Genomic DNA, 27,982 nt, shown 5'->3' on the forward strand with positions numbered 1-27,982 from the left:
TTCTACTGTTACTTAGGTTTTTCCCTCCTTGTTAATCTTTGGTGTTTTCTCGACTTTCTTTCTATGGTCTATATTAGTTTGCTAAGGCTGCCATAGCAGAATACAGACTGGGGGGCTTCCACAACAGAAATTTGTTTCTCACAGTTCTGGAGACTGGAAGTTCGGGATCAAGATGCCTGCAAGGTAACTTTCATTTTAAGGCCTCTTCTCTTGGCTTGTGGGCAAGCCAGGGTCTCCCCATGTGCTCACATGACCTCTTCTTTGTGCCTATGCACAGAGAGAACAAGCGAGCGAGAGAGACAGAAAGAGAGCAAGCGAGCTCTCTGGTGTCTCAAAAGGGCACTGATCCCCTCAGGAGAGCCCCCACTGTTTTTACCTCCTCGAACCTCACCAACATTTGGTCTCTAACACCCATGTATGTGTCTCTGTGTTTATAAGTGTCCAGAAGCGTTCTGTCCAAAACAGAAACCCTCTGAGCTATTTCAAGCATAGAATTTAATACAGGGAATAAGTTACCAAAGTGTGGGAAGGACTGATGGAACAAAATGGAAGAAGTTACCCAGGGACTGGGAAGCCACTGCCCTCACTGGGCTAGAAGTCCCCATGCCTATACTCTCTGCTTCCAGTGCTCATCCAGAAATCACATTTCTGTTGCTGACAAGAAACAAAGGAGCCCACACTCCCACTGATGCAACTGAAACTGCCTGGCATGGTTTCAACGTGAGTTGAATTTTTAGATTAATTTAGAAAATTTACCTTGTTTCTGGTATTGACTCTAATATCCATTATCATGGGTAATGTCTTCATTTAGTTGGGTTATTTTAATGTCTGTCAATGAAGTATAATTTTCTCCACAAATCATGCACATAGCTTGTTATACTTAGTCCTGGGGATATACATTTATTACTGGAAGTGCTGAGTTTCTAATATATTTTCTATTGCTTCTTGCTGGCATTAAGGGAGGTGGTTGGTTTTTGTATGTTGTTGTTATAGCCAACAACCTTGATAAAAAGTGGTTTTAAATCAGTGGGAGATGAAAACTTTATTGGGAGAAAAATTGAGCTTTTCATCATGACAATTAAAAATATTAGTCATACAGGAAGCCAAACATGCTTTGTTCCTCCAGCATTTCTTAACATGCACAGTCTTCTGATTTTATCCTTGCAAAATAGTGATATAGATCTTTAACAGTTGGACCCTTGTCATAGCACATCAGATGTGTCTCCACCTGTAAGTATTTCAAGGAGTACTTTACCATGGCGCTGGAAAGCTCAGAGAACAACCCGTACACAAGTAGGTGAACTTCAGGCAGATGACCTCGTTATCAGTTCTGTTTAACTGAGGTCTATGCATCAACCTGATGATGAAACACTATATCTGCATCTATCACCCTGCACAGCTCTGATGCTGTACAACATTATTTCTCCCTGCTCCGTGTACCATTCCAACACTCGGTCAAGGAGAGTGTGGCAGGTGTCCTGTCCAGTCTTGGTCTTCGTCAGTGGGCATGTGGGGCCCATTCTGTCAATACTACAGCATGCTGTCACTGTCCTGAGTTGGTTGTGCCCTCCAACATACGTTGTTTCTCTCTTGAGGACCCTGCTATTCACATTGTTCTGGTGATTAGTCTTGGCCCATGATAGCTGCAGGGAAGACCTCCCGTGAAGCAAGCCAACAAAGCATGAACTTCGGGTTCGAGTCCCACCCTTGCCCAGGCTCTTGTGAGAGGCCTTAATAATGGGCTCGTTGGTCATAAGTTTTTGTAAACTCTTGTAAATTTTGCAAAAGGAAGATATAGTCACTGTAATCAGTTAAGAACGCTGGCTCTTACCACTCTATTTCCCTTCTGTCACATTTCGCCTCTGTCACATGATATCAAAGTGACCACAGGCACTTTTTCTGTTATGATTCTGTATATTTTTTTCTTAAAGGGGGCTTTTAAAACTGTACAAACTTCAGATCTCACAAAATCTGACCCTCTTCCCAACTGTTGTGTTGTTAGGGAAGTCCATATTGAACTTCAAAATATACTCTGAATGTATACCCTGAATGTATACCCTGAATGAGGGGCTTGATCAGTTCTGTTCTTTTCTCTCACACCTGTCAAATATTTACTGACAACATGCTAAACACAAAGGGTTCATTCTATAATATGACACATCCAAGGGAGTACTTAATAAATTCTTGCAGATGGTGAAGAGGAATCTTTTCTTATTTAAGATCGTTTAAACTGACCAGGAAAGCCAAAGCCCATTGGTAACCTTCCCCAACAGAGATGAATTATCTGAATTTGCCAGAAGTCTGTAACAGCTACTCACTCTATCTCTAAAGTCCACATTGCACCAGTATTTACTGACAACTGCTAGTTCCCTAAGTAAATTCATTTTTCTCATTTATTCCCTGTCTCTCCCTAGGCTCACCTACTTGGGTTATCTTTAATGTCTTTCTAATGTCCATCAGGAGATTTTCATGGATGTTCCAATAGTAAGTCTTGAAAGTCAGATTATTTTACAAAGAAGAAAGGGTTCCATTACAGAGTTTGCCCTACTTCTGTATCTCAAGTCAGGGCTAGCCTGTGTATCAGAGAGTTACGTCACCCTGAACTCACTCCTCCCCCATTTCCCTGCCCCAACCTGTGGCCTATGTGACTGAATCCCTGGCCCCCACAAGCCTTGCTTCTTTAACAGCCTTCAAAAAGATTCAAGTTCTGTTGGTTTGAAGCTCTCCATTTACTGGCAGACTAACATACCAGCAAGGCCAGCACATCATAAGCCATTGACACCCATGGAAGCAGAGCAGGAGGGGCTGGGTGGCCAGGGAGGCCTCCAACATGCTGCATAAGGGCGGCTCTGTGGACCTCCAGAGCCCACAGTAAAATGTCTCCAAAAAATTGTTGAGGAGGAATGTGATGCTGAGCTCACCTGCATTCTCAGGGGGATCACTTCAACTTTTTGGCCCTCAGCCGCTTGCCTGTAAAATGATAACACAAGACCCCCCTAGATGGTCCCCACTGCCCCTTTTCAACTCCCACCCTCAGTGATGCCTAAATCAGTTTTCCAAATGACCCCTTTTTTGAGTCACATTGCTACAAGTCTGTAAAGCAAACACTAAAAGACCTATTAGCTGTTGACGCACGTAGCTTGCGTTCTTGGTTTCGTTTCTGAATGTTTCCTCTTCTTGCTTTCATAGGAAAGTAGAGTCCTGACCCAGGTGGGGAGAAGGAGCCCTCTCAGGTATCTTCCATGGTTCCCATTACTTTTCAAACGCTGTCCTTCATCCTGGCCAGATTCCACACTCCGCTCTCACCCAAACCTCCCCATGGAGCCACACCTTGTTTCTTCAGCATTCTTGAAGCTTCCTGCCTCTGTGGCTTTACTCACACTCTCCTCCCTCCCAATATGTCTCTCCCTCCTCCTCCTTGTCCATCCACATCCCACTGATTCTTTGGAACCTTCCTCATTTCCCATCCTCTCTCCTGGACTGGCTACGTGGGTCCACCAAGCTCCCTTCTCTCTGAACCCCCACAACACCTACACTTTGTGCTACATATTAGAGCACTGTCTATTCTGCCTTCTTTCCTTTCTTGAGGGAGAAAACATCATTCCAGAAATCCTTAAATCTCTGATAGTCCCGGCAGCATGCTTTGGACAGGGCAGGTGCTCCATAAATGTTGGATGATTTTATAGTAGGTGCTCAATAAAATATATATATACCACCTCACAGATAGTTTTGCATATTTCAACTCAGCAGATGCTCACCACAACTTGTAAGAGAAATTAGTTCACCCCCGATTTTCAAAAGGGGAAACTGAAAACTCAGAAGTTAAGTGACTTACTCAAGGTAAAACAGACAGGTCTCTTGATGCCATAGTGTGTGCTTTGGTTAAGACCTTGAGCCTTGGAGTCTGACACTCAGACTGGGCTTTGCTGCTTAGGAGACCTTGGACTCTTCCTTATTCTCTTGGAGACTCAATTTACCTATCTAAAGAATGGGGATAATAATAGTACCTCACCACTTCAGAGGGTGGTTGTGTTATATGGTGTCATATATGCATGTAGCACATGGTTAATGCTAACTACATATTAGTTACAATATTATTTATTATTTTGATTCATCAGACTGCTTCCCCATCGACAACTTGTTGACCACACGGTGGACAATCAGCAAATATTTGAATATGCTGGTTAAAGAATCATTTGGTTTTTATCCTCAATTGTCTCCTGAATAATTTTCCCAACTGCAGTCAGGTCATCTTCTTAGTGATCAACAACATTATTCTGCCCTCACGCAACCCCCATTCCTCCCCCCACCTGCTGACCCAGAAGAGCCAAATGAGGAAACCAGTGTTGCTTCTGGCCAGAACTTGTTGGAAATTGGAGGAATTCAACTGTTATTTCCTGTGCCTGTAAATCAGCTGGAGAAATCCCAGACTGTTGGCAAGATGGAGGGTTTGTAAACTAGGAAGAGAAGAGCTGCTGAGGGTGTACCGGCTCCCAGGGGCTCGGCAGAGCCACAGCTCCACACGGCTCCACGAAGCTTACAAAACGAAGTTAATCCCTCCTTTCTCCAGGGAAATAAGTTCCAGAGACAGGGGGGTATGGGCCAATGGAGAGTGAGTTTAGAGAGAATGTCCTTAATAAATTCCCCAATGGGAAGCAGTTTTACTTTCCCTCTGTCTCTCAGGGCACTAGACCAACCACTCACTGGGAAAACAAGTGTTGGTGCCAGAGCCTTCTGTGGGTTCCAAGACTGCTTTTCCAGACTCAGGTACTTGAATCCTTGTGCTTGCAGCTCAGGGGTCATTCTGTGCGTACTCTGGGAGTTTGGGACTGTCTTAACGGGATCAGGTGACAGTGATTCATAGGTCATTGGGCTAGGATGTACCCACCTTGCTGGCTCACTTTTCTCCTCCCTGGCAGCTGGTTATTCTCAGCCACAGATTACTTTCCCCTCTCAATTTATTACAGCTATTTTGAGAAAGTTGGTAGGCAGGGGAGCCTGTGAAGTAGGAAAGCCACCAAGGGACAGCTGAGTGCCTCCTACCTCCAGGGGACGTGTGTGGGACTATGCTCTTCCAGCTTGCCCCCCTCCACTGGTCTCCTCCTTGCCTTCTCAGTTAGCCAGCCCACTGGGGAGCAAGCAAATTAATGGCCAAAGAAATGCATAGATTGCTTGAGAAATAAAAATAACACACATTAAACCTCATTGGAATGACTTTAAATTATCCTAGAGCCAGAGACCTTCAGAGCTGGAAGCCGAGCCCCGCCATGTTTGCCCTGCTCACAGCAGAAATGCCCCACCCGCTCCTGGGGAAGGGTGAATTTTATGGGCAGGTGGCCATGATCTGAACCACAGGCTATTGGTTGCCCTGTGCCAAGATGCCCCGTCTATTGCTGATTGGATGGGAAAGGACAACTGTGCCAAGAGCGCATTTACAGGCTGGCTTAGCCCAATGAGCTGATCCGGTGCTAGAACTTTGGTAAGGATGATTATGACCAACTGGAATAATTGCATTTTTTTTCTCTCTCTGGAGACCTGAGACCTACAGAGAGCCTTGGAGAGTGGGAACAGAAATGGAAAGACAAGCAGGAAAGCAACAGGGGTCAGGAAAGCTGACAGCAGAGCAAGGCTCGGTGGGCTCCCACTGCTCACCGGTGAGGAGGAGAGAGGGTGTTGGGCCCTCACCAACCCCCTAGTTCCCACGCTGGGTGCCAGTCTCAGGCTTCTGGATATCTGCCTCCTGCATTTCCATTCCAACCCTCAGAAGGAGCCAGCTTTGTGAGACAACCTGAGTGGGTCCTTCTTATTTCCAACCCAAACGAGTTAATAAAGAATTCACATGGCCTGCTTTACAGATGAGGGAATTAGGAGCCCCTGGGTTGCCCCCCAGTTTACAGAATCAGCACCTGAGTCTGCGAAGGAATCCAGTTTCCTTATTTGGGAAGTCTGCTTTCAGAGGGTGGGTTTCAGGCACAGGAGTGGAGGGGCGAGGGGTAGGGCATGGGGTGGGGGCATGGAGTGGGGAAAACTGACAGAGTCAAGGAAGGGGAGAGGAGGGTTGGTTTCCAGTTAGAGTGGGGGCAGGAGAGGGGACGTGGGGTTCAGTCATTCAAACTTTTTGTCTTGTTGTTATAACTAAAATCCAGTTTGTAAATGGTAAGAGCTGAGTTCTGAATTTGCCCATGGGTCAGGTTTCTCAGCGGCTGTTCCTCAGGAAGCTTCTGGGAGCAGAGACGGCATCTCTTCTGTTCTTGTCTGCCTTCCTAGGCTGTGCCCAAAGGAAAAGTGGTTTAGGAAGGGGCTGGAATGAGTAGCAATTTCCCCCCAAACCAAACCTATTTACCTGTCGTGTGCTCTAAAGGCAACTCCAGGCTGGTTTTGGGCTAATGTCTAACACTCCATCGAGACCTTGTTGCCCATAGCCCAACATTTAGCAGAAACAGGGCTTATGGGGAGTTCTCTTGGTCCCATGAGAAATGCTGACAGGAAAGGCGTTATTTTGAGAGGCGGCGGACCTAGGAAGAGAATCCTCAGGGCCGGACTTTGTACCGGATGCAATGACCCTTAAACAAGGTTTATGGCTCACACTTTTTCTCCTCACAGGTCCATGGACCCGGTACGGATTGCGGTTGTGGGGGCAGGCGTGGTGGGGCTCTCTACTGCCATGTGCGTTTCGAAACTGGTGCCCCGATGCTCCATTACTGTCATTTCGGACAAGTTCAGTCCTGATACCACAAGTGACGTGGCAGCCGGAATGCTTATACCTCATGTTTATCCAAGTAAGAGGGATTTTAGCTCCTCTGTCAGATATGATTCCTCAGTCAGAATTCTGTTGACAGAGACAGTTGGATATGCATGTAACTTAATGTTCACTTTTTAGAAAAAAAAATCTTTTTAAATGTTTATTTATTTTTGAGAGAGACAGAGCACTAACGGGGGAGGGGCAGAGACAGCCAGAGACACAGGATCCAAAGCAGGCTCCAAGCTGTCAGCACAGAGCCCGACATGGGGCTCGAACTCACAAACCGTGAGATCAGGACCTGAGCCAGACGCTTAACCAACTGAGCCACCCAGGCGTCCCCTTAGTGTTCACTTTTAACATCGTACTGGTTCATCTGTTAGGAAATGCTCAATTATGCTGTAAGGCAAACACAACCTCCAAATCCTAGCAGCCTAAAAAGCAAAGGTTCGATTCTTGCTGGGACCGCATGTCAACTGAGCATCAGCAAGGGCTCTGCTCATCATACGTGATGGGACAGCCACTGTCTTGGATGTCATCAGTACCTGTGCCTGAGGGGAAAGCAGCTCTGGGGAGGTCTCACCTCGGCTGGCTCTGGCCAGGATGCAACTTTCATTACTTCTGATGGCCGGTCATTGGCCAGCACGAGTCACATGCTCCCACCCCTCAGAAGGTGGCCAAGAAGTGCAATCCTATAAGGCTCCCAGAAGGCAGACAGTCAGAAGGATTTGGTGAACCGCTCTCATGACTACCACAACTGGTAACTCTAAGTCTTTCCACTGATACCAGTAATGACCACAAGGTCAGAAATTACTTGTAACGGGACTAAAATTATCCACACTTCTCAGCTGGTAGACAAACAATCAGTCAGTATGTATTTGGGCCTAAAGATGCATTGATTTTTTTTTTAATGTTTATTTAATTTTGGGATGGAGAGAGAGAGCGCGCAAGCGGGAGGGGCAGAGAGGGGGACAGAGGATCTGCAGCGGGCTCTGTGAGCTGGATGCAAGGCTCCAACTCTCGAAGCATGAGATCATGACCTGAGGCAAAGTGGGATGGTCAACCTACTGAGCCACCCACATGCCCCTGCATTTAGTTTTTAAAACATGGTCACACATCCTTTCCAGCTGTATTCTTCTCTTGAAATAGAATAGAATAGAATAGAATAGAGGAGGGAAACAGCATTAAATAAAAACCCAAATCACTTTGCAGCCAATGAGGTTTATACTCACTGTCTCCACTTCCTCATTCCCATGCTTTTATTCCCCTTTAATTTTAGCTTTTTTTTTTTTTTTTCATCAAAGTTACACATGCACAGGATTAAGCACAGGAACCTGGCGTGTTTGCAGAATGCTAGTTCACACTTCCTGGGCACCTTTCTGGTGACCAGAGTTCTTTTGTCCATTGTCCAGGAACCCCTTTGCTTGCATCAGGCCTGGGTGAGTGGTCAGAAGGCTGCATGATAGTCATGGAATCGTCTTCAAAGAAGGAGGCTCGTCTAAGAGTTCCTCCAGGCCATTGAGGCCCGAGCTCATCCTTCGGCTAGGTGGTTGGGGCCCCTGGATCAGAGAGTGTTACTCTCTGGTGCTTCCAGATAAGGACTTTAGTCTTCTCTTTGGGCTTGTTTCAGACCAGCCTCAGTGATAACAGTGGTATCTTCTGTGCTCATAAATATCAGTACCGTATGGGGACCATACCTATCCGATAGGGTTGCTGCGACGATTAAATATATTTATACATGTAAAGCATTTAGCACAGTGCCTGGGACATAGTAAGAGCTGTATCAGCAATTGCTATTATTACCGCTACTCCAGCTACAGCTTTCTTTTACCAGCACTTGAACATGGATTAGATCACCAGGTTTGCTGGCTCTATCCACTGCTGAATTGGAACTGTCCATTCTTTTGGGATGACTCCTACAACATGTGAGTCGCAGCCAATATTTTGTTTCAAAGTCTGAAATGGCAACAAGGGGACGCGTTTCAATACAGCCCCATACACTGGCTTAGATTGTTGGGGTATAATCCATTGTGAGGTCTAATTTAGCTCATTTTGCAGCTCATTATTTCTTCCTTATTTCTAAACCAGTGGCCCAGTCTTCAATTTTGGAATACAGTGTTGAGTTCACATGGGCACGTGTTTAAAGATGACAGCACAGATCCACTATTAAAGAAATATTTATTGGCACTTTAACAAGTGAATTGTTACAAAACCCTGCTATTGAAATGCCCTCATTGACTTGGGCACTTGGTCTGGGGGAGCAGGATGTCTCCAGGGGCCTTTTCATCTCTACTGTGAACTCTGGGGACATCTCTCCAAGCAGAGCTTATCCAGTGTCCTCTCTGCCTCAGTTCCTTCACCTCCTCTCTGGCTCCCCCCATAGCAGCCCCTTGGGATTTTCATTCCCCAGTCCCTCGCTTGACCCTGGATTCTCCCTCATGACCCTTCCATAGGGATTGGATGGCCAAATTCTTCACCCCATTTGGATTTGTCTGCCTGTCCAGATTATGCTTGTTTTCTGTGCCTACACTGGACACTATTATTTTGGGGCTTGAACCATGACCCTTCTTTCAACCCTGACCCTTATTTCCTCTCCGATAAGTCTGCACCCTTCCAGAAGCTGGATGTGGGTCCAGCCTCTTGTGCTCTGGCAGGGATGCCTGGGTGACAGGAGCGCCGATCCACAGGACTCTGCCAGAAAGGTGGTGCCTCGTGTGGTCCCTGCATGCTCTAGTGACCCGGGGAATGCTACTCTATGCTATTGCATGATTCCACAGAGTGGAAGGGGATGGACATAATGGCAGCCTTGAATGGGACTGCAGGGAGTCCTTCCTGAGGAGCTCGGCTCCACAATGCAGACCTTGTCTCCTTGTATCAGAGGGTGAGCAATCTGGGCTTTCTCTTGATGTTCAGTTATTCTCTGTTCTGGTTGACCTGGGCCCCACAGATCTTCCCTTATCACCCACCATGTTTTCAGGACCCATGAGAGAAGTTCTGGGTTCTTTCTCCTATCATCTCAACTGTGTGGCCAGCTGGATACCTCAGCCATGAATTCACTTCTGCTCAGATTGGTTATGAACCTGTCAAGGTCTGGAATATATCTAATGCCAAAGACTACCTTCCAGATGGCTCATATGTCAGATTTTGTCCTGATCGGCCATTTTACCCTCTGATGATTAATCTTTACCTGAACAGGAGTCAACAGCATGTGTCAGCATTCAAAACTCGGGTTGCTGATAGATTCTCCACTATAATGTGGTACCTTATCTAAATGTTCCTCTCTGCCTCTTTATTTTCTCCCGGCTTCTGGGAAGGAGATTGAAGCATAGTTATCATCACCACTTCCTTTCTGTTCTGCTTTGTCCCCCCCCCCCCCCTTAACAGACACACCCATTCCCACGCTGAAGCAGTGGTTTCGAGAGACCTTTGATCACCTGTTTGCAATCGCCAATTCTGCAGAAGCTAAAGATGCTGGTGTTCATCTGGTATCTGGGTAAGAGAGGATATCTGAAGTTATTTTAGAATTCGGAATGATCTTAACAGACTTTAAAATTCAACATAAGATTGGGGTGCCTGGGTGGCTCAGTCGGTTAAGCGGCTGACTTCGGCTCAGGTCGTGATCTCGCGGTCTGTGAGTTCGAGCCCCGCGTCGGGCTCCGTGCTGACTGCTCAGAGCCTGGAGCCTGTTTCAGATTCTGTGTCTCCCTCTCTCTCTGCCCCTCCCCCGTTCATGCTCTGTCTCTCTCTGTCTCAAAAATAAATAAACGTTTAAAAAAAATTCAACATAAAATATTGTTGGGTACTGCCGTGAGCAGAGTGCTGAATTCAATGCAGGAGGATTTTGGAAAACATTTTCAGCTTTACTCCAAAGAACTCAAGAAAGACAAGTTATTAGTATAGTGATTGTATATTACACATCAGTATATATAGCATTCGACTTTTAAACAACCATCACAGTTTCTCATCACCAATACTAGTGTGAGTTTCGTCAAAGATTTTGCAGTGATTTGCAAATACAGCTAAAAAAACATGCAGCAGGTAAACACTGAGCATGGGGATGATGTGGCTGATGGAAAGCCAACAGGTGTGATATTGAAGAATGAGACATCCCCGAAAAGTAAATGTTGTAGGTCACTAAAGTGACCTTTGAGGTGCCATTTAGGAACTATATTTCTGAAATGGTTAAGGCACTTCTATTTGATTCTTAATATGTGATTTCAGGGGACATGCATAATTAAATGAAAGATTTAAAAATCCTATTTGACATTTCTGGCACAAACCAGCACTTAGAATATGATAATATCTTTCTTTATCTTCTTTTCAAAAATATTTATTTTTGAGAGAGAAAGAGCATAAACGGGGGAGTGGCAGAGAGAGAGGGAGAGAGAGAACCTCAAGCAGGCTCTGTGCTGTCAGTGCAGAGCCCAAGGCAGGGCTTGATCTCACGAACCATGAAATCATGACCTGAGCCGAAATCAAGAGTTGGACGCTTAACAACCCAGGTGCCCCTCTTTCTTTATCTTCTTAAAAAAAGATTACTAACCCTTCTATCACTTTTAGTTTATGACATAACACGTATGTCATCTGTGTTACCCCATGTGCTAACACAGTAATGCCCTATACCTTTCTGAAGAGCAGAGGGTGTTTGCTTTTTACTAAGTTCTCACAACCACTGCACCCTTTGTACTGTATAAAAAAAACCTGTCCTCGCTCCTCCTTTGTGATCAGGCTGTCTGCTTACATTTCTGGTAGGAAACACACCTGCAGCAGGCAGGTTTCTATCCTTTTCCTCTTCTTGCCCTCCCTCACCGTCATTAATGGTGTTGACATCACTAATTTCCCCCAGTCTGTACCCAAAGTAGCAACTTTTACTTCTCCATCTTCTGAGGATGAATTGATACTATAACTGTCCCCAGATCCAGCCGATGAGTCACAGAGAAAAATTGTCCTTATTGATTTATGGCCACACTTCATTTTTGCTCAAAACCAATTAATTCACAAACGTTGTCTCTAAGTAATTTTTGAAGGCAGATGTGTCTAAAATTCAAATGTCCTTTCAAGACTAAGATTTTGCCACCATTAAGGATATGAAAAAGAATATACTTTAAGCTAGCCTAAAAGAGAGTTATTTATTGCACTCACATGAATGATTTTTCTCCCATTTGCTTCCAAAAAGACAATTTGAATCAGTCAAATGAAGACAAGGGCCTTATTCATCTGTTCGTCTATACATTTCTTCAAAACAATTTATTCAGCATTCACCTGTATCGGGTACTCTCTTAGATATTGGTGATATAGTAACGAGCAATTTAGCACATACTGTTTGGCATATAGTAAATGCTTAATAAATGTATGCTTAGTGAATTTTTAAGAAAAGAAGACACGGACCTGTTCTCATATAGCTTATGGTCTGTAAGGAATGTCCTAAACGTAACTAGCTGCAAAAAGACACGAGTTACCAAGGGAAGCGTACAGGGTACTATGGAAGAATATGTTTGGAGAATAAACTTGCTCGGAGGAGTTATGAGAAGCAACCTGGAGCAAAGTGACATTTCAGCAGAGACCATCCGGATGAGTGTAGGTTAACGTGGTGACATTATAGAAGTGAAGGGGACAGAGACAGGGCCAGGAACACAGGAGGCAAACCATTCCAGGTAGAGAGAGCAGCATAGGCATAGACGTGAGTCGAGGGTGACTGTGGTGTGTTGGAGATACTGGAGATCATTCAGATTGATGGGAAGCCATTGAGGGATTTTACACATTGAAGTAACTGATCATGTTTACATGTCAAAAATATGCCTATAGTGGGGAGAACAGGTGTGTGGAGAGAGAGAGAGATGGTGGTGCAATAGATTAGGTGTTGGCAGTGGGGACAGAGAGGAGACGGACTTGAGAGAAGCCTGAGAGGAAAGCTGATAGGGCTTGAGACTTGGTGGTTGATGGCATGTGGGCTTGTGGGGAGAGAGAAAGTCACTGTAGGTCTGGGTCTGGTTCGGGAGCTCAGGAGAGAGAGAGGAGGGCTGGAGGTGGAGCCCCCTGTTTGGTCTATAGGTGATGGTGAAGATATGGAAGGGGAAATCTAGCCCAGGGAGAGTGTACGGAATGAGACAGTGAGAAGGCCCGCATGGAGCCCCACAGCAAACATTTATACTTTTGCCGGGGACTGCTTTGAATGAATTACTTAGAGGTATATGAATTCTGGTGTGTTAATGACCACATCATTAGCAACCACATACACCATTCAGGTGATTTTCCTTGCTCTTTTAGAGCAGCCATGATTTATAACACTTACTCCGATTGATGAAAACAACCCAATACTTACAAATCCAAACATATGCCCAGCAGCTATCGGCAGCACTATTCGGGCTTGTTAACAACCAATATCATTCCAGCCTCACCCATTCCAGCCATGCTGGTGGCCTAACAGTAATGGGGTTCCTCCTGACAACCCAGTTTTTCTTACCAACAGTGTGAGGTGATGACCCACATCTTAACGGAAAATTCACACTTAACTCATAATTCGCAACTGACCTTGTAATTCACACTTCCGCCTCCTGTACACCCACCATTGCTCACTGTAATTTAGATGTTTTGTTCAGAATTGAGGCCAACCTTTAAACTTTTGATGGATGCTTACAATTTATGTAAAATGTTATACGAAACACAAAAACCTCTCATCAAAAATGCATAGTCATGAGTAAATAAAGAAAATCTGAGCAACAGATTTTTAGGAAAAAAAACAATTAAATTAAAATTTAAAATTTTTTTTCAACGTTTTTTATTTATTTTTGGGACAGAGAGAGACAGAGCATGAACGGGGGAGGGGCAGAGAGAGAGGGAGACACAGAATCAGAAACAGGCTCCAGGCTCCGAGCCATCAGCCCAGAGCCTGACGCGGGGCTCGAACTCACGGACCACGAGATTGTGACCTGGCTGAAGTCGTTCGCTTAACCAACTGCGCCACCCAGGCGCCCCTTAAATTAAAATTTTAAAACACAACTTTTTAAATGTCTTATTCTCCCCAATCGTGACCATTTTATTTATTTTTTATATTTTTTTAATGTTTATTTATTTTTGGCAGAGAGAGAGACAGAGCATGAACGGGGGAGGGGCAGAGAGCGAGGGAGACACAGAATCCAAAGCAGGCTCCAGGCTCTGAGCTGTCAGTACAGAGCCCGATGCGGGGCTCGAACTCACAGACTTTGAAATCGTGACCTGAGCCAAAGTCGGACGCTCAACCGACTGAGCCACCCAGGTGCCCCACCAATCGTGAATATTTTAAAGTGTTCACTTATTTATTTTTGAGAGAGAGAGGGAGTGCATGAGTGTGGGAAGGGCAGAGAGAGAATCCCAAGCAGGCTCTATGCTGTCAGTGTAGAGCCCGACGCGGGGCTCAAACTCACAACCTGTGAGATCATGACCTGAGCTGAAAGCAAGAGTCGGATGCTGAGCCACCCAGACCCCCTTGAATATTTTAAATTTAGCTACTGAATTATCTGAACCCAAGGGAATGGAAGAAGAGATCTTTTTCTTTCTTTTTTTTTTTTTTAACGTTTATTTTTGAGACAGAGAGAGACAGAGCATGAATGGGGGAGGGTCAGAGAGAGAGGGAAACACAGAATCCGAAACAGGCTCCAGGCTCTGAGCAGTCAGCACAGAGCCTGACGCGGGGCTTGAACTCATGGACTGCGAGATCATGACCTGAGCCGAAGTCGGACGCTTAACCGACTGAGCCACCCAGGCGCCCCGATCTTTTTCTTTTTATGGGTATAGGAAGTGTGTTTTAAAAATGCTTTAGAGAATGTCTTGCGGGGTTCACCGGAAATGTGTTATTTCACAAAATTTCAGGAAATTTTTCCACTTATGTATTTGAGTTGGCAGATATTTCGGAGCATTCCTGCTGAAGAAGTGCCATTCTGGGCTGATGTGGTTCTGGGGTTTCGAAAGATGACCAAGGCTGAGCTGAAGAAATTCCCCCAGCATGTGTTTGGTCACGCCTTCACGACTCTGAAATGTGAAAGCCCTGCCTACCTCCCATGGTTGGAGAAGAGGTCAGTTGAAATGGCTCTTTGCTGCTTCCTTTATCCTTCATAGCATAGCCATAAATAATTGCATAGCTATTCACAAAATATAGATGGAAAATTCCCTGTGGTTCCTCAGAGCTCTTTTGCATTGTGTCTTGTTGCTCACAACGGCTAGGGTTTTGTCAAACAATCTGAAGACAGTGCTGTGTCCAAAGGAGTAAGTCATACCACGCTGGTAGTAACACACCCATCTTCTTCTTCTAGTGCATGATGCGTGATTCTTCTTCGTCATGCATGATTTGGTTCCCTGCCCACCAGTAAAACCCACTTTATTGAAACAGTGTCTTAGTTTCCTCATTTGTAAACTGGAGAAGTTTGGGGAGTATGCTTCCAGCTATAAAATTACATGATTTGCTCCAGTTCTTTGGATGGAGAATCTTAAGCGTATTATAAATTGTTTTTTGAATTTTTTTCTCATTGGTGATTAAGAAAATGGCCTTGTTATTTTCTTTGTTATAAATAAGATCTCTAAACCTGAGAGGTCTTAGCTTATCTAACTCAGGTAATTGCTTCCTCACCAAGTCCAGTCCAAAATACCTTGAACTTGTATTTTGGCTTGGTTTTCAGGACTTTCTGATTCCAGTTAGTTAGGAAATGCATCAAGAGCATCTTTATTTGAGATATATCAATAAATCTCTCTTTAGTTTAGTCTGGAAATTGTAAGCATATTGAGGGTTGTAAAACATTGGCCCTTTCAGTCCCCAAATGTGTGTATTTGGTAGATAAATAGGGGCAATGTGAGCTATTGTGTAAACATTGGAAGAGTGACTTGAGGCAAGCAGTGGCCATGATGATTGGTCCCAGATGTGGGCTGTAAGGTAATTGATTCAGACAATTCATTAATCCCACAATTCTGTGTTGAACACCTACGTCTGAACTTGGCACTGTGTTAGAAGCTGGTCAAAAAAGGATAAAAATATGATCCCTTTTCTTAAGGAATTCACAGTCTAATGGCAGTCATGGGGTGTATGTATGCGTATGTGTGTGTATGCATGTGTTTGTTTATATACGTTAATTAACAATCACAGTAACACACATGGTATGGGGTTGTACCAATTTTGAGGGTGGATTGGGAGCACAGAGAAGGGAGGCTGCATCTATTAGGCACATGTCAGGAGCATCATGATACATTTTTATAGCCTTATGAGTGCTCTTCTCATTTTTATCTATCAGCAACTTACATGGGACATTCTCCTTTTGTAAGTTTCAGTTTTTCATAAAACCCACACTCTTAAGCTTTGTTCACTGGGCCCTAAAGCACAGTTGCAGGTCAACCTCGAACCTAGACATCAGCCGATACCCGAGCATTTTGAGCTATCACGTGATGAAGTTGCCCATCAGTCAACATTCAAGTTTCAGCAGCAACACAGTCTTTCCCTCAGTGGCAATACCGTGTAGTTTTCACTTTTGTCCTTATAGTATAAAAACGACTGGAAATAGGAAAGCGGAAGTGTTAATGCTAGTGATTTAAGATAAAGGTATCATGTACTTTATCTTAATTAAATTCAGATAAGGGGAATTATTAGGCTGCCATAAGGGGCAGAGCTTTACTCTCATTATGGTACATAATTCTGTTTGATTACAATAAAAAATGGAAGAACATGTACAAAATGTTGGGTATAAAAAGGTGTCATTACATAGTTTTATAATTTGAGGCTAAACTTTCATTATTACTCCCAAGTCTATTGTTTGGCTCCCTCATCTTGGACTTTTTTCTCCATGTTCAGGAAGGTCTATAGAAAACCTGGATGGATCCCTGTGGTCTTTGGAAGATCAGACAGAATCAGGGAAGGGAGGATCCTGCAGAGTGTTCCCCATCACAGAGACTATCAAAGGCTTCCCCTTGGCTTCCCTGTGTGGAAATGGCTGGGGATCAGGCATGATGATGGACATAGAGACAAGGAAAGTGGATGAATGAGCTCTTATAATGCTTTATGCAGATGCCTAACATTTTCTTTATCATTTTCTCTCTCTCTGTCTCATATATATGTATATACATATGTGTGTGTGTGTGTGTGTGTATTCCCCCCCCCAGAACGATTTAAGAGTAAATTGCAGACATGATGCCCCATGATTTCTAAATATTACCATGTGTATTTTCTAGGAACAAGGATGCTCTTTTACGTAAATAGAGAGGTATGATAAAAATCTAGATATTTATACTGATACTGTAGTCTATGGATCTTATTCATATGTTGCCCAAAAAGGACCCAATTAGGTCCTTTATACAGATATATCTGGTCCATGATCCAATTCGTAGTCACACATCACATTGGTTGTCATGTCTCCAGTCTGTAGTCTGTCTTTGTCTCTTATGACCTTTACAGCTTTGAAGAGTACAGACCAATTGCTCTGGAGAATGTCTCTCAGTTGGGGTTTGTCTGACGTTTCCTCATGATCAAATTGAGGTTACACATTCCGGTGGAACCCCGTAGAAGGAACGTTGAATCCTTAGTGCGTCGTAGTAGGAGACACGTGGTGTTGGTTTGTCCCCTTCCAGTGATGTTAACTTTGATCACCCAACCTGCCAGTTATCTCCAATGTGAAGTTACAACTTTTTTCTTTGTAATTACTAAATGCTTTGTCAAGATACACCTTGAGGCTGTGTAAATATTCTGCTCCTACTAGTTTTAGCATACATTCATGATTCTTGCCTCAATCATTACTATAATGTTTGCCAAGCGATAATTTCTTTAAAAATTTTTTCGGGGCGCCTGGGTGGCGCAGTCGGTTAAGCGTCCGACTTCAGCCAGGTCACGATCTCGCGGTCCGTGAGTTCGAGCCCCGCGTCAGGCTCTGGGCTGATGGCTCAGAGCCTGGAGCCTGTTTCTGATTCTGTGTCTCCCTCTCTCTCTGCCCCTCCCCCGTTCATGCTCTGTCTCTCTCTGTCCCAAAAATAAATAAACGTTGAAAAAAAAAATTTTTTTTTTTAAAATTTTTTTTTCTTAACATAATTTTTTTTTGAGAGAGAGAAGCAGGGGAGGGGCAGAGGGATGGGTTCGCAGCTCATGGGCTGGAAGTGAAGGAGGAGGACTCTGGCCGGGTGCTCCCGGTGGCCCCACATACTCATTTCTCATGCACAGCCGGAGAAGGGCCAGAGTGGGGTCCTCTAAGTGGCCCAGTGGAAGGAACGTACAGCTCAGATTAGCCAGGATCATTTTTAAGTCCTAGAAATAGTCTTGAGCTTACAGTAATCATATGTATATGTTTGCGTGTACGTGTGTGTGTGCATGTAGTTTCTCCTGTTTTTTCAAAGAAGCATTGGCTATAAAGTCTAGACAGAAAACTGAAACAGAAATTCTTCCTGGAAGAGAGCATACATTGCTTTCATGAGTAGTAGATAAGGTTCTTGGAAGATGGGGAGTTATGATGGGGCAGAGAGGGAGTCTGAGGGCCCAGGGCACCTGAGTAGGTGGTATTGCTGTGGGAGGGGGCAGAGGCAGGGAAGCCAGCATCACCCCCAGTGTACGTGTTCCTTCTCTGAGGGGTCTTCGTAAGTCTTGCAGTTTGCCTGGGGCTGCCCTGAGCAGTGGGAAGCTTCCCCCTGGGTGGGGGAGGGGCATCCCCAGGAAGACTGTGAGGGCCAGTCCCCAGCATGGCCACCATCCCAGCCGCCCTTCCACTCTGGCTGAGAATAAATGTGTTAGCTCTGCAGGCCACCCTCAACCACTTTCACAGGAAAACAAATATTATCTGAACGATTTGTTCTGCCTGTTTCTAAAGTTATCACCTGGAAAACAGGCCCCCGTTTCCATAATAATGTTATTTTCAGGCCTAATCTCTAACTGTGGGATGAAGACCTGGGAAAAATCCTGCTACCTTCTCATTAGTCGGAAGCCTGGTGTCAGCATTTTACTCTACTTAAAATAACCCCGAGTCAGTGGTACTTTGTGCCAGTGGGAGCCACCTCCTGACAGCAATGCCATTGGCCTGATGACCAGTCAGCTGGGGTTCGTGTCTTGGAGCACGTTGCTTCCTGTCTGTTTTTAGGTGACAGTCAGGGAGAAGAGGCCTGAGGGGCTGCTCTTGTCCTGGGGAGGTCTTTTTCAGTCCATTTCTTGGATATACACATCCACCATGACAGTGGACTGGGACGTGAGTGCCTCAGACAGACTGTATACACGCCTTTGTCCCACCAACCCTCCCGTCCCAGCTTCTGTGCCCCTGAACCTTCCTCTTCCTCCTGGCCCCCAAAGCAGGGCCTGCGCAGATAGCACACAGGGTCTCCTCTCTGTGGAAATTAGCTGTCTTCTCTTCTCTCAGGGCCTGGCATCTGGCCAGAGGGCCAACATGGGGAAGAAGAGAGCCACATGTCCCTTGTTCTCCTGAGTGAGGCTTTGTGGGGCAGGGACTCCTCTACGCCTAAAGCAAGGCTTTCAGGCAAGGATTTCAAGCCAGGTGGGAGGCAGGGCGGCATTGTGGTGAGGGGGTGGGACCCCCAGGGTTCATTCTGTGGGCTGTCACCTGCTCTTCTCCATCAGGGTGAAGCCAGCTGGGAAGCCACACAATCCCTGCTTGTTCCTCACCCCCGGGGTCTGTTGTATTGCCTCCTACGCCCCTTCTACACAATGTGAGTGTTCAGCCTACAGTGTTCTGACTCAAAAACAGGCATTTTACTCAGTAAGCCACACAAAAATGTCTCCAACCTAAGCTCTATCCTTCTGAAATCATATAAATTTCCAGGAAAGGGAAAAAAATGTTTTTAACCACAAATCAAATCTTCAGCTTTTTTTCAAAGAACAGAAGGGATCATCTCACTCTCAAAAAAAGAAACAATGCCCAATAATATCCAGAACAAACAAAAGAATAAAAACCCCTCAGAGGTTTAATCAGCCATGCAGATCATGTTTTACATCCTCAGCCAGTGGAGTCATATTCTGCTGCTTTTTACTTGCCCCTTCCAGGAAATGAATCATAGAGGCAATAATTCAACTGAGACTGCTCTTCGCCAGACATTCTACCTAAATAAATCATCCCAGCAAGACCAGGCTCATCGTGTCTTTGACAACATCCAGAGAGCTGGGTGCCTCATTTCAGTGCCAGGGGCCCTGTAACTCGGGTGCATTTCTTTCTCAGGAGGCCATGCTTTATCCTTTGGTCTTGATAAGGCCCACACTGACCACAGCACTCACCACACTGAGCTTCTCTCTCTGTACTTCCTTCCCACTGGTCTAATGAGGCCTCGCTGTTACTTTCCCTGTCTCCCATCTCCCTAGCTTCATTCTCCCACTTGGCCTGATTCACAGCAGTGCCTCTGAAAGAAACTCATGTGGCTCTCCCTGCAGTTGGACAGAAATATGGATTGTACATCAGGAACATGACAGATAACCCTGTCTTATAAATGCCCAACTTGCAAAGGTGCCTTGCTGTGCACAGCAGCCCCCTCGTCCCCAGGACTAACACACACCTTGCTGCTGGAGCACGGCCATCCTTCTCCAGGCCTCTAGTTGTTTCTGCCCCCCCTCCTGGCATCTGCCAGCTCTAACCAGAGGAGCCGGGGGCAAATGATGGTCCTGGACACAGGTCGAATGTGAGCACCCCATTTTCTGCCCAGGTATGCAAGGATAAAGTGGGAGGGTACCAGTCAGGAAGGTGCAAAATGCTGGTATTTATTTTTTCCGATGATGGCAATAAGGTTAGCCAGAAATAGATGGAGGCTGTGCGCTAGACTTAGGAGCCTCCACTGGGCCTTCAGTAGCTGCCCCAAGGTGGCTACACAGGTGAACTTGTTCCCCAAAACCTCACCTGCTGGTCTGACTGAGGGTACACAGCTGCTCCCCTCCAGGACCACCCTGCCCACAGAAATACTGAGCCTCATCCACACCCCCTTCCCCAAAGGGACCAGAGGCTGCTCTACTCCTGAACGGAACTTAGAGCCATTAATACAAGTTTGTGGAGTGGTCAAAGTGAGGATAGCTATTCCGAGAAGTGGGGAATAGAATGCACTTGGTTTTATTGGAATAGGCATTGCAAGGAAATGAGTGAGGAATGTGGTCATCAGGGGAGATCATGTTGTTAGGTCAAAATCAGACTATATATAAAAATACAAGAAATGCCATGTATTCTTCACTCAGATTCCCAAATCTTATACTTAACATATTTGCTTTATCCTTTTTCCTCTAAATATATACTTTTTCCCTGAACCATTTGAGAGTAAGCTGCAGATGTGATGCCCCTTTACCCCAAATACTGAATATGTATTTCTTAAACTCATGGTCAGTCTCTTATATCACTAAAGTCAACTCATCAGAATGAGGGCATTATCTTAACACAGGTATATTTCTTTTCTTTTCTTCTCATTTCTTTTCTCTTTGTTTCAGGAATAGAATTTAGTGATTCATCACTTATATGTAATACCTATCACTCATCACAAGTACCCTTCTTAATACCCATTACCCATTTAGCCCATCCCCCTACTGAGCAACTCTCAGTTTGTTCTCTATAGTTAAGAGTCTCTTATGGTTTGCCTCCCTCTCTGTTTTTATTTTATTTTATTTTTCCTTCAACATGGGTACATTTCTGAAATCTACAGACCTTATTTGGATTTTGCCAATTGTCCCAATAATATACATTGCAGCAAAAGAAAATCCAGGATCATATGTTGCAAATATATATATTATGGATATAAATATTCATGAGAAGCAAGTGACTAGGTTCAGCCCACATTCAAAGAGAGGGGCATTAGGCTTCAGCCTTGAAGGGTTCAAAGAATTTGTGGATATATTTTGAAAACATCGCCATTGACCTTCTGAGTACAAATTGTTTACATTCCTATCACATGCAAAATATGCATATATATGTAAGCATATATATGTACATTTAAAATCTAACTCTTGTAAGCTATTTTAGGTATAGCTACATCAAGTATCACTATGAAGAAGAGTAGACTTTTTCTGTGAATCTGTGTGCATAGTTCTATTTGCCAAATGAGATTTTCTTTTCTTTTTTAAAAAATATAATTTATCGTCAAGTTAGCTAACATACAGTGTATACGGTGTGCTCTTGGTTTTGGGAGTAGATTCCCATGATTCATCGCTTACATACAACACCTGGTGCTCATCCCAACAAGTGCCCTCCTCAATGCCCATCACTCATTTTTCCCTCCCCTCACCGCCCACCCCATCAACCCTCAATTTGTTGTCTGTATTTTTATGGGCTTGCCAAGAGGGCTTGCCTCCCTCTCTGTTTGAAACTATTTTTCCCCTCTCTTTCCCCCAATGTCTTCTGTTAAGTTTTTCAAGTTCCACATATGAGTGAAAACATGATACCTGTCTTTCTCTGACTGACTTATTTCACTTAGCATAATACTCTCCAGTTCCATCTATGTTGCTGCAAACGGCAGGATTTTATTCTTTCTTATTGCCAAGTAGTATTCCATTGTATATATAAACCACATCTTTATTCATTCATCAGTTGATGGACATTTGGGCTCTTTCCATGATTTGGCTATTGTTGGAAGTGCTGCTATAAACATTGGGGCCAAATGAGATTTTAAATTAGGTTTCCTTTTTATTTTATTTTTGAATAGATTGAACATAGTTAATTTTCTGATCATTGTCATTAAGGTGTCATGATTCAGTCTTGAAGCAAGGATTACTTTTATTATTATTATTGTTATTATTATTATTTATTTTTATATTTGAGAGAGAACATGTGAGTGTGGGAGAGGGGCAGAGGGAGAGAGAGAGAGACAGAGAGAGAGAGAGAGAGAGAATTCTAAGCAGGTTCTATGCCCAGCGAGGAGCCTGACATGGGGCTCCATCCCATGCCCCTGGGATCATGACCTGAGCTGAAATCAACAGTCAGATGCTCAACTGATTGAACCACCCAGGTGCCCCAAGGATTAATTTTTTTTAATTGACTGCATCTAATAATTCATACATAATACATAACCAAATGCTTCTCAAAGCCAGCCCCCCACCATGTTCTTGGCCACCATCCTCTCCCAGCCTCCCTGCATCTCTCCACATCTTTAGCAATGTCTTCCTAGCTCTTCACTCTTTCTCTCCACTCCAAGGCATCCTCACATCAGTGATGCAAAAACTCAATGCTCTTTTCCTCATTCCAATGAACTTTGAACTATAGCAGCCATGTGGAGAATTGTCTTTTTTCCAGCTCTGACCCTGGGGTTCCACTGCATGGCAGTCCTGCTCAGGCTCAACCCTCACCAGTTCTCCTCAAAATCAGCGCCCCCAGGCTCTGGTCCTCAGGCTCGGGCTCTTGCGCGTTGGTGAAGATGTTCCAGCCAGTCTGAGGAACCAGCTGGGGAACAGACACTGAGTCATCCCCTCTTCCCTCCTCCCTCCTTGGTGGGGACCGATTTTCCAAAAGCAGTCTGGCTTGCAGAGAAGTATCCTGGCTTTCATGCAGAAATTGTGGACCCTCTCACCCCAAAGTCATCTTGGACCCTTAGAAGAGGGTTTTTACTTTGTATTTGTGTAATCCATAGACCTATTTGGATAATATTCCCAGAATAAATGTACAAGCTATTAAAATGTTACCAAAGGAGTGTTAAAATGTCTACCTTTGGCAAGCGCTTAGAAATTTTAAATGACAAAAAGAGTGTTTTCCCCCAGTTTCTACTCATTAGGTTTTCCCCCCAAATTTAGGGTGTGTCAGCGGGTGAATTCCAGGTATGCATGGGTTCCAGGGCAGTATCTTGGCGCTGCTGCACCCCTCGTTCTGTCCCTGTTGGGCTGCACCCCACATCCTGCCCTGCCCTCCCACTCCCTGCAGCCCTGCTGCCCAATCCTGCTGTCAAACCAGCCCCATCCCTCGTTCTAGAGCCCATGTGTACCCCATTTCCCCCAGTGGGTCTCCACACTGAACCCCCACTTCCCTATTTCGTGCTGCCCAGGATTTCTCTCTTATATGGCTTAGGCTGCAGCAGGCAATGGGAGGTGGGGTGCAGGAATGCCTCTAGTCCCAAGAGAAGGGAGAGGGTGAGAGGACTCCCCTTTGCTCCTGGGATGTGGAGTGTGTGTGTGTGTGTGTGTGTGTGAAGAAGCACTTAGTGGAACCCCCATCCCTCTCAGGGCCACACCTACTCAAATTCCCTCTTGCTGACACACCCAGAGAGTTAAGGAAGGGCTCCAAAGACAACCATCCCCCAGGTTTGTTGGACAAGCTGACTTTTAGGCTTGGTGAAAATGGGCACTCTTGGGTTTTAGCGTGATGACCAGAAGACATTGGTCTGGGGCTATTTAGTGAGCACAATTTCTTGAGTCCCCCATCCCCCATTTCCTCTTGGGAGGTTGGGACAAGGCATTCTCCCAATCTAGAATGAGGTCTTGTTCAGTTTCAGGAAGCCCTACAGGGAACGTCATCAAGTTGATATCCCCGACCATGTCATTCAAAATCTCCAGAATAACTACCTCATATGGTTGTAGAAGTGCTTGGTTTAACGTCCAGCTTCCATGTAAGATTTCCTCCTACACCCCGGTGCCCCTTGATACATTGCCCGTGGGGTACACAATAATGACTGGGCATCGCCACATGGTTATATTGCAGCAGTACAAGGATGCCAGGTTCTGGCACATTCCATAAGTTCCCTCCTGGGGTGCAGACCTGTGAGGTACACAGCACAGCAAGCCTTCCAGGGCCTTCCCACAGCCCGGCTGCTATGATCATTTCAGAAGTAGAAAGTGGACTTTCATCAGTAGTGACCAGCAGGGGCCCCTTGAAAAGGAAAAGAAAGATATCTGCATGTGTTGAATTCTTTTTTTTTAAGTTTTATTTATTGAGAGAGAGAGAGAGGGAGAGAGAGAGAGGGAGAGAGAGAGAGAGAATGAGCAGGGGAGGGGCAGAGAGAGTGAAAGAGAGAGATTCCCAAGCAGGCTCCACGCTGCCAACATGGAGACCAATGTAGGGCTTGAATTCACAAATCATGAGATCATGATCTGAGCCAAAATCAAGAGTTGGATGCTCAACCGACCGAGCCACCCAGGCACCCCTGAATGTATTGAATTCTTACAGAATTTTTATAAAAACCCTGTGGTCTCAGCATTCTTATCCCTAGGTGATAGTTGAAGAAACAAGTTCAGTTCAGTCATGCCCCAAGGCTGGTAAAATTCCTTTATTTCTATGAATTAGGAGAATAATTCTGAGTTCTAACTAGAAGAGTTGGAACACAGAACATCATGTTCAACTTTCAATACGGGGAATCTCCAATCTGTTAAAAGCAAAGCCAAGATAGTGTTCAAATAATAACCAATGTAAAACATTTTTTCGAGGTCCAAATGTCCTTCTTACAAGCTGTTAAACCATTGGATGCCAGTGATAGATGAGTGTGGAAAATAGGCATACCCCTATGTGAGCTACTGGCTCTTGCATTTTATAGGAGCATAGCAACTACAGCCTTCCCCCCCCATTAGAAAAGATTACTGAGGAACCGCAGTGCATTATGGGCTGCAGCAGGCTTTTTCCAAATGCTATCTCATTTCATTTTCACAAGGACCCTATGAAGTCAGTATTGTTGTCTCCAAATTATGGATGGAAGATTAAAAGTCCACAGAAGTTAAAGAACTTGACCAAGGTCTTATGATTGGTAAAGGATAGAGCCCTCCTAAACTCTTTTTAAGGGACTTTTCTTGGGGTGGCTCAGCTGCTTGAACACCAACTTCAGCTCAGGTCATGATCTCATAGTTCGTGGGTTCAAGCCCCGCATCGGGCTCTGTGCTGACAGCTCTTAGTCTGGAGCCTGCTTCAGATTGAGTGTCTCCCTTTCTCTCTGCCCCTCCCCTGCTTGTGCTCCCTGTCTCTCTCTCTCTCTCTCTCCCTCAAAAATAAACATAAAAAAAAAGACTTTTCTTCATATTCACTATTTTAAAGAATGTAAACACACGGCAATATGTTAGTGTCACCACAAAATTCATAGGTGAATATATTAAAACTAATGCCATTGAACTATACTACTAAAAATGGTCAACGGAGCGAGTTTTATGTTATGTGTATTTTACCACAATTTAAAAAAAAAAGATTTACAGGGCCTAGATAAGCATTTATTTTTATTATCAATATACTTGGTCCAAAATAACATTATTAACCATAACTGTCAATCCGTGAGCTGCAAATATTTTGCGTTCCTCTCATGCTATCATCCCTGTGGTAGACATAAAAGAGTGACTGCTGTCCCAAACAGCTAGTTAGGGAGACCAGAGTTACAAAGGAACATGCAAGAGTTAACAGTATGACACAAAATGTCTAAGGCTACAGATTTAGGCACTAAATATGACACAAAAAAGATATGCTCAGGGATTTAAACGACTGATTAAATTAGCATTTATTTAGCATCTAGTATGACATAGGAACTTTATAAAACATAAAAAGGACAAGACATTTGTTTTGAATTTCTGAAACAGGTTTTTATTTAGGTTGGAGTTTAGGAATCCCCAGTTTGGGATGCGAGGTAGTTGATGGCTGGAATTTGGCCTGTTTGGGCCCTGGATGTGCTCATGATCTTGTGCATCATTTCCTGTGAGGGGCAGCACAGGAAGCTGCTAAAGCTTCCCTGATGGTCTCTCTCTTTCTTCCAAGGTTAAAAGGCAGTGGGGTCCTGATACTCACCCGACGAATAGGAGACCTGTGGGAGCTTCATCCATCCTTCGACGTCGTGGTCAACTGCTCAGGCCTTGGAAGCAGACAGCTTGCACAAGACTCGGAGATGTTCCCCATGCGGGGCCAAGTGCTCAACGTTCGGGCTCCCTGGGTGAAGCATTTTATCCGAGATGGGAGTGGGCTGACATATATTTATCCCGGCACATCCAATGTAATCCTGGGTGGAACTAGGCAACAAGGAGACTGGAATCTGTCCCCAGATGCAGAAATTAGCAGAGGTATTTTTTCCCGGTGTTGTGCTCTTGAGCCCTCCCTCCAGGGAGCCTGCGACATAAGGGAGAAGGTAGGCTTAAGGCCCTTCAGGCCTGCAGGTGTGCGGCTGCAGACAGAGTTCCTCGCCCAGGACGGCCGGAGGCTGCCCGTGGTCCACCACTACGGCCACGGGAGCGGGGGCATCTCCGTGCACTGGGGCACTGCTCTGGAGGCAGCCAGGCTGGTGAGTGAGTGTGTCCAAGCCCCCAGGACCCCCACTCCCAAGTCAAACCTGTAGGTGACATGACATGACGGCAAATGGCCCAGACACTATGGATCGAAACACAATTTAAGCACCAGAATGGATTCCAATAACTTTTCCACCGCATGAAAAGTTAATGAGGTCTATCTTTGTTTTCAAAATTAGAAATGATGCAATATGAATCAGTAGCCTGAGACTGGTACTCATCTGTAGAACTAGACTCAAGTCTAGTGCTAATGACATAGAGCATAAAGTTCTATTTTTGTTAAAAACACTTGTTACAGAATAAGATTTCTCTCAGACCTGGCGTTCAAAGATCTGTGCTAATTTTCATGGATGCTGGAAGCTGTAGGGATGTTGAAGTTTTGGGGGCTAATAAATCCCCAGGAAGAGACAATGTACGGAAAACACCTAACTCACTGTTGCAAAGCCGCCCATGGTGTTTGTAGGTTGCACTCAAGTGAGCATTATAATCCCTCTAAATAAAACACACAGTGATCGTGTGGCACAGGCTTATTCCATTTAATGGCAGACAAAGCATGATTCCTGCCAGTACCCGAGGCAGCCTCTTCCACCCCTCAGCTGGTCATGATGCTTAGAAGACAGGGATCAAGTTACCTATGGACATGGCATCAACCCAACGGCTGCCTGGGGTCAGTCACCTAAGGGTCGTACTCTCCATTACCACAAATGATGGAGCGCTAGCTTGTTGTGTGGTTGACTTTGCCTAAGCGTTTTTGAAGATTGAATAGCAGGTGCAGCCAGAGAGCTAATTAGCTGATTAGGATGGAACAATCGTTCTGAATGAAATATATCCAGAGTTTTCCGCAGGTTGTTAAAAAAAAAAAACAAAAACTACTGGGGAGGAGGGGACATGTGTCATGATCAGATGAATTTGGGAATTGCTGATACAAATCAATCTAGCCTGATTTCTTGACTCTGGCCTGCTCAGAGGCTTTAATCTGTTCACGTGTATTGTGGACGGTCAGGAGGGTTTTGGCTTTAGTGAATGGTAAAGGAGGAGCTCCTCACTGAGGTAAGGAAGCTTTGGAGAATTGTACAGAACTTTAATTTTAATTTTGGCAGGAG

At 44.8% G+C, this 27,982-nt stretch overlaps 1 protein-coding gene across 5 annotated transcripts; it reads left to right on the forward strand.

Annotated features, from left to right (window-relative positions):
• Window positions 1–523: 523 nt before the first annotated feature.
• On the forward strand, window positions 524–27,830 carry DDO (D-aspartate oxidase). Of its 5 annotated transcripts, none has more exons than XM_027057100.2 (6): window positions 524–720; window positions 4,684–4,767; window positions 6,604–6,616; window positions 10,124–10,232; window positions 14,614–14,790; window positions 26,359–27,830. In XM_027057100.2, exons 1-6 carry the CDS (start codon window positions 604–606, stop codon window positions 26,927–26,929), a joined length of 1,071 nt encoding a protein of 356 aa, XP_026912901.1. In that variant the 5' UTR covers window positions 524–603; the 3' UTR covers window positions 26,930–27,830. The 5 variants fall into 5 exon arrangements, with proteins under 5 accessions (XP_026912901.1, XP_053078354.1, XP_026912902.2 ...); XM_053222379.1 differs by lacking the exon at window positions 4,684–4,767 and adding an exon at window positions 8,574–8,664 and having other exon boundaries at window positions 579–720; window positions 6,604–6,779; XM_015065360.3 differs by having other exon boundaries at window positions 675–720; window positions 6,604–6,779.
• Window positions 27,831–27,982: the final 152 nt, after the last annotated feature.

Source organism: Acinonyx jubatus, chromosome B2, assembly GCF_027475565.1.
Source record: "Acinonyx jubatus isolate Ajub_Pintada_27869175 chromosome B2, VMU_Ajub_asm_v1.0, whole genome shotgun sequence".
In the NCBI taxonomy this organism is placed as follows: domain Eukaryota; kingdom Metazoa; phylum Chordata; class Mammalia; order Carnivora; family Felidae; genus Acinonyx; species Acinonyx jubatus.